General features: G+C 51.5%; 1 protein-coding gene across 1 annotated transcript; it reads right to left on the bottom strand.

The window, feature by feature from the left end:
* Positions 1 to 1,078: 1,078 nt before the first annotated feature.
* Positions 1,079 to 6,590, bottom strand: HMGB3 (high mobility group box 3). The gene is made up of 5 exons (XM_041396510.1): positions 6,494 to 6,590; positions 3,941 to 4,097; positions 3,310 to 3,449; positions 2,584 to 2,758; positions 1,079 to 2,083 (listed from the first exon to the last, which is right to left on the bottom strand). The coding sequence occupies exons 2-5, from the start codon at positions 4,088 to 4,090 to the stop codon at positions 1,940 to 1,942; spliced, it is 609 nt and encodes a 202-aa protein (XP_041252444.1). The 5' UTR covers positions 4,091 to 4,097; positions 6,494 to 6,590; the 3' UTR covers positions 1,079 to 1,939.
* Between the last annotated feature and the right edge of the window lie 667 nt (positions 6,591 to 7,257).

Below are 7,257 nucleotides of genomic sequence, written 5' to 3'. Positions count from 1 at the left end.
CTGCCTGTAAGCCTGGACCCCGTTAATGTCAAACTTGGCTCAAAAGCAGAGGTGGCAGCAGCCCATGCCCAGTGTGTGCACCTGTGAGTTACTGCATCTTCTGAAACCAGCTGCACACAACAGCCCACAGCTCTGCCTTGCTGGCAATGCAAGGGCCCTCACACCCCCATCTACTCTCCACCAGGCAAGCATCGACTGCTAGAGCCAGCACAGGGCAGGAATTCAGGGGTTCTGTGGGGTGCTGTAGTTTTCCCAACTCGTGCTGTTCCCATGCTAAGGAAAACCAAGGTGACAGTCACCAGTCAGAGACCAGGAATTACCTTTCAAGTGCCACAAAACACCCCCAGCCCGGATTTGGAAAAAAGGCAAGACTTTGGCACAGCCAGCTGGTGACCAGAGGGGAAAGAGACCTGTCACTTCCCCCAGCCCCCCTCACAGCCCCCAGTTCCACCTGAACCTTGTGTCACTCGAGAAAGGACCCAGACCAAGTACCTGCGCCACGCTCCTCCTGCAGCAGGGGGTTAGACGTAGGCGCCTGGCTCCTGCCACGAAACAAGAGGCTAGAAAAAACCACAAGTCTGAAACAGTTTAACACAGGACAAAAAAGGCACATTTTAATATGTACAGCAATGCATTTGGGCTATAAATTTACCCAACACAACTGGAAAAAAAAATCCAAACTATGCTTTTATACTTATTCCATGGTGTCAGCCTCATTCCTAGCCACCTACCTTTCTCTGCATCTCTGAATGCTGCTATATACACACACAAACAAACAATTACGTCATGAATGTTCATTTAGGCTCCCAAGTTCAAGTAATAAAGTTCAAACTTGCATAGCATCTTGTGCCACTCAGCCATAAACAGTTAGGATTGCATATTAGCTGGAGCAGCCATCTCTTTCAATTCAGCCAGTTTTGGCTGGCCACCATTTTTTTAAATTTTTTTTTTTTTAAATCCTTGAGTCAGAATGTTTCCTAAGTCACCAGCCCTGAGGGATGCCACAGACTTCAAAATGAACCTCTTGCTGTTGTTAAGATCCTCTTAAACCAGAAATTTAGAGTGTTGTCAAGAACAGTTTTAAAAATGTAATACTGTTTATTTTGCTTCAAAAACATTTCAGCATTCTAAACATACAAAAAAAAAAACAGAACGTTGCAAATTTGTTTAAGTACAGAGTGTTTTTGAACTTCAGTTGCTGCACTGGCTCTTCACTTAGTTGACGATGAAGAGATGTCTACAGTTTCAGTTTAAAAACTACCGCACTTAACTAAAAAAACCCATACACTTCTCATGCCAGCTGAACCCCCTTCCACAACTAAGAATGGCAGCAGAATGCTATTTCACTATATACAGAAAGACAACTTTAAGCTAAATGGACGCCCACTGTAGTGTAAATAGATCTACCCTCACAGTGCATGCTTTGGGCCATGGCACCCCGGGGAACGTACAGCCTTTCCAAGTAATCACTGCTCCTCTAAGGCATCATCACTCTAAGCATGTACCACAAGAATCTGTCTAGTTTTTACAAACTATAGATATGTACAGTTTATAACCCAGGATTTTCTAGCCAATAACCATATAGTAACACCACCTTACAAATTAAAAAAATGCTTGAAACATTTTTAAATGCTTTGTTACACCAACAGCAAAGTGCACAGAGTTAGGAGAACACTAGAGCGCCTTTTCATTTTAAAAATGTTTGGAAATATGTACAACTTTGATACAGTTTCAGGGTGCTCACTACACCCATGGCCACTTCATGTAAACCAGTTACAATTTCTAGAGCACTTTTAGAAACTACAACGCGATCGGAATCCAATTTTTTTTTTAATTAAGCCTAATAAGGGCAAGAGACACCATCTCAAATAAGAGGTGCTTCATTTATGGTGTTTCCCCTACTCTATGGTATTCACATGGAGACAAGTATTGTACAGTTTTATTCATCATCATCATCTTCATCCTCCTCTTCTTCATCCTCCTCCTCCTCTTCGTCTTCTTCCTCTACCTTTTTCCGAGCAGCTTTGGTTGCTGCTCCCTTTGCGCCATCAAACTTTCCTTTAGACTTGTAGTCTGCAACATCCTGCAAAGTCAAGGGGATGTCTTAATTTGCTCTAAGCAGCAAACACACACAGCATTTGTACAGCAGCAGGTGTTAAGGTAAAGGGACTGGCCTTCCCCAGCTGCACCCCCAAGGGGACACGGCCAGCAAGGGAGTACACAGCTTTGCAGACACCTCAGCATGCTCATCAGTCACGGAGGTCTGGAACCCTGCACCATGGCTATTTCTCTGAGGAGGAGAAGAGAAGCCAGCCTCTCAAAGTTTCCTGATAATGGGACAAAGCTCCAGTAACAGCACAGCAGACCCTTTCTGAAGCAACACGAGCAGCCCCTGCTGCACATCACTGGGGAAAGCTCTCTCTCCTTGCTGAAATCTGCCTGTGGATCTCTATCCTGCTCTGCCCCAACCTGTGCAAAATTCAGCTGTAACTATGCTGGGGCCAACTGAGCTGGGCCTATGCTACAAAAGCACATCAACAAAAGAGCTGGTACAGAGGAGGCACAAGCGACAACTCTCCTTACCTTCTCGTACTTCTCCTTCAGTTTAGCTGCCTTATTATTGTAAGGCTGCTTTTCACCATCACTGAGGTTGTTCCACATTTCGCCCAGTTTCTTTGCTACATCCCCAATAGATATGCCAGGGTTTGTGGACTTGATCTTGGGGCGAAACTCTGAACAGAAGAGGAAGAAGCCAGACCTTGGGAAGAAACACCAGAGGAAAGTCAGCGTTTGCAGCAGCACACCCAGGGAGCACCCCTTCCTCCATCCCTCCCCCACAACACTGCCACATGCATGAGCACACAGAGTAGAAACTTTTCTTTAACTTACAAAATCAAACACAAGCTCACACGTGTTTTGATTTTACTGAGGTGCAGACCTGCAGCCTCCTTCACTCAATGCTCTTTATTAACTAAGCATTTTGTATCCCCTCACCCAGTTTCATCTTAGATACACAGGTCTCACTGTGACTCAGCCACTTGTGTCTTCCCATGAGACACATGGAGTGTCCTCCTATGAGACACTCCTACTACTATGAGGTTAAGAGTACCAAGTACTGACAGTTTGTGTCAGTGCCCCACATGCGCAAGAGCACAAGCTGCCTAGAAGGTTTACAAGACAGTATCACTACCAGTCCTGCTATACCAACACTGTGTCCCCCATCTACCTCCTTCTTGGAAATCCATGTTACACACAGAGTGTAAAAATCAACCAAAACACTTATGCATTTAATGTCTCAAAGTTACTTACGGTGGTCGTTTAGGGGCATTGGGGTCCTTCTTCTTCTTGCCACCCTTAGCTGGTCCATAGTCCTTCATTTCTCTATCATATCGTACCTTATCAGCCTTTGCCATTTCATCAAATTTAGCCTTTTCCTTGCTTGACATGGTCTAAAAAACCAAAACATGAGACACCAAACTTGTGATTACCCAACTGTTCAATAGCTGGCAAGCTTTATGTAAACAAGCCAACACATATCAACTCAACACGGGAGTTTCAGAATTTGTTTGTTTTTTAACTGGGCTGCGCTGTACGGGAAATCACAGCCACCACAGACATTCCCAGCAACAAGGGAGCAACAGGAACAAGACAAGCACAGTCAGAGTCCTCCTCTGGACACACACCTGGAAGGAAGTAGCTGCTGAAGGGTATTGCTTGGGAATGACTCTAGCAGAAGCATCTAACACAGATACATAAGGCTAAAATGTTTGGTTTAAATTGCTACAGGCTCCAGCAGCACCTGGTCAATGGCCAGGTCAGCTTGCCAAGAACAGCACGCAGACCAAAACAGCACCGGCTCCCTTCAGGTTCACACACACACACATCATCCTAGCAGATACTGTAAGAAGTTATCCCTTCAGGAAGTCACAAATCAAAGTACCTTCCACCTCTCTGAGCACTTCTTGGAAAACTCTGCAAAGTTGACTGGAACCTCTGGGTTCTTTTTCTTATGTTCCTCACGGCACGTCTGCACAAAGAAGGCATAGGCAGACATCTTGCCCTTGGGCTTCTTCGGATCACCTTTAGCCATCTTGACTCTGCAGGGACAGAGGAAAAAATAACAAATAAATGATATTTAGATGAATGCACACACCGATGTATGCATACACATATGGTGTGCATATATTTATACACACACACACCCCCTCATCATCTTCTGACATGATGTCCCATCAGAAACACATCCCTTTCTTTCCCCTAACATATCTTACCATCCACAATACAGAGACTTAAATTATTCTCCCTTGATACTTGGGTTGCAGACAAGCCAAGAGAAAACAGCCACTGGATTTAAGGGTTACATTAACATACATTTACATCATGTCCAAAGACTGGAGACAGACTATTAAATATACATACTTCTGCCTATTAAGCATTATATATGAACTAATATAAAGTATCTGTTTTAGTTGGCTACCACACTGGGGCTGGAGTGGCATGCACAGTGCCAGGCAGTGACTTATCCCTTCAGGAGCTGGAGTGCATGTCTTAGCAGCTGCTGCCCAGGTAGGCAGGCAGGACAAATTAGTTGCCCCGAAAAAGTGCAGCAACCTTTTATATATAAAAAGAGCACAAATACAGGCTGACTTTAACCACAATAGGACCCGTGGAGCTCTGCGAGGTGAGTTGTGCTCGCTCTTGCTCCACCAAGTGACACATGTTTGAGGCACAGTGGTCAGTGCAAAGATGCAATCGGCAAGTTACCGAAACGATGCGCTAACTTTTGGGCTCCATTTCTTTTCCCGCTTCCGTATTAAATTTTCCCCGCTTAATAAAAAAAATACCATAAGCCCGCAACAGTATTTTCTATTTACAGCTTCTAAGTCCCTTGAAAATTTAATTTTTATTAGCAGAGCGTTAATATTTAATTGCGCCCATTAACCCGCCAGGTGCAGCAGAAGTGCCCGTGAGCCGCCCTGCCCGCTCCGGCCGCTGCCGGGACAGCGCTGCCCCCGCGGGGGCGGAGAACGCGCGGGACCGGGACCGGGACGCGGAGCCGGGGCGCTCCGAAGTTGGGGGCGAGCGGCCCGCGGCGGCCGGCCCAGCCCGGCCCCGCTCCGCGCCCCTCCCGCACCTGCGCCCCCCCAAGGTCACAGCGGCGGCCGCGCTCCGCGGCGCGGGCACCTGCGGCGGGGCCGGGGCCGGCGGGGGCATCGGCGGCTCCGCCAGACGCCAATAATTCATCTTCCATTTTGTGAAACGCCTCCTGATGAAAGAAAGTGCCCCTGAAATGCGGTGGGGCGGCGCGGGCGGGAGCCCCCCCCCCGGCCCCTGCCTAGCGCAGCGCTCTCTAACAAAGGCTCCCGTGCAGCCATTACCGCCGCCGCTACGCTCCTCCGCGCTGCCAGAAAAAGAGTGCGGGGAGCCCCGGGGCGGCCCCCCAGCGCCCGTCCGAGGACACGGAAAGGTGGGGGGAGAGGAGCCGGGGCGAAAGCGAAAGGTTTGAGTCCCCGGCGGGGCACCAGGAAGGAGATTTTCCTCGCCGCGACCCCCCTCCCCATCCCTGTGCCGCTCACACGTCTTTCTTCCCTTCGCCGGGGCTCTCCAGCGCCAGCCATATTAATGCCCACAACACGGGCGGCGCGGCGCGGGGAAAAGGCGATGCGGGGCCCCGCCGCGGGCGCAGCCCCACCAGAGACACCTTCTCGGGCAGGGGAAGAGCGGCGGAGGCAGAAGCGAAGGGATCGGGGGAGTTTGGAGGTGGCGGCGGCGAGAAAAAAACTGCTTGGCCGGGACCGCCGGGCGCAGCGCGCAGGGTTTATCCCTGTCAGATGCTAAAGCGACAGCCATATTAATGCAGAATAAACAGCGGGCACGGCACTGCGCACGGCCGACAACTTTCCCACCGCCACCAGCCCCACCGAGCCCACCCTGGGAAAGGGGCACATAAAAGCCGAGGGCGCCGCGCGTTTTGCCGTGCGACATTAGGAGGCGGCAGAGAAAAATCCCTGCCCATGCGGGGGAGAAGAGGAGTTAGTCCCGGTGTAGTTGCTGCACCAGCCATATTACTCTCGGCGGCACGGGAGCCCGGCGCGGAGCTCCGGGGCTGCACCGGGGGCAGGTGGCCCCTCGGCGGCGGGGGGAGCTCCCGGCGGGGCAGGGCAGCACGGCGGGGGACAAACGCTGCGCCTCGCCCGCTGCCCACCGCCCCGCCAGCTGCGCGCAGCATCTGCCCCGGCACCGCCGATCCCCGCCAGAGGGGCGAAAGAAAGTTTTGGGTGAATTTCCCGATTTTTTTCTAATTTAAAAAAAAAAAAAATCAAAAACTCGGAGGAAGGAAGAAACGGAACGCAACATTAAAAAAAAAAAAAAAAAAGAGAGAGAAAAAAAAAAAAAGCATGCTGGGGCAGGCAGGACAGAGGGACGAAGGCGCGGGGGCAGGGCGGGGAGGGGGCAGCCGCCCCCCGAAAAGTTGCGGCGGGGCTGCACGTACCTGTATTGTTCGCGGTAGTGTGGACAGGAGCGGAGCGCAGGGCACGACGCGGGGCTCGGCGCGGCTCAGCCTCGCGTTGGCTGCCTACGAGAGCGGCCTGATTGGCTGCGGGGCTCTGCCGTTTAAAACAACCTCCTCGCCCGCTCATTGGCGCGGCGCCTCATGAATATTAAGCGCGGCCGCGCGGCGGTTGGCCGGCGCGGGTGAGGTCATTCATTCAAAAAGAGCGCCCGCCGGGGGGACCGGGCAGCGCGGCGAGCGCGCGCCCCGCGGAGCCCCCGCCACGTGCGGCGGAGCGAGACCCGCGGGGGACCCCGGCACCGAGCGGGGACACCGGGCGGGCACCGCGACACAGCCCCACCGACAGCGCCGCGGGACCGGGGCAGCCCCGGCAGCGCTCCCGGGGGCGGGCGGGACCCCCCGGCCGACAGCAGCCCGTTATTGCTGCTTGCTGCCCTGAAGCCGTAAGGGGCGGTTCCGGTTGCAGTGCACTGTTTGCGAAGCCGGCTACTACTGCGCGTAGTGGAACCGAGCCCAAAATAAACTCTGCTGACAGTCCCAACACACAACGGGTGGAGAAGGAACTACAGAGCAAGAAACTGCGAGTTTGTGTGGGGAGGAACAGAGCTTTACCCACTCGTTCATCAAATCAAGAATCCATTTGAATTACTAGTTCTTACACACCTTTACAGTTTGTTTGGTATTAACTTTCCAGGATTTGCTTGTTATTAAAGAGGCTGGCTGCACACAGGGAAACCTGTTAA

Source organism: Onychostruthus taczanowskii, unplaced genomic scaffold (assembly GCF_017590055.1).
Source record: "Onychostruthus taczanowskii isolate IOZ18803 unplaced genomic scaffold, ASM1759005v1 scaffold13, whole genome shotgun sequence".
Classification (NCBI taxonomy): domain Eukaryota; kingdom Metazoa; phylum Chordata; class Aves; order Passeriformes; family Passeridae; genus Onychostruthus; species Onychostruthus taczanowskii.
The sequence above is the reverse complement of the archived record's forward strand: the minus strand, read 5'-3'. Positions and strand labels throughout refer to the sequence as shown.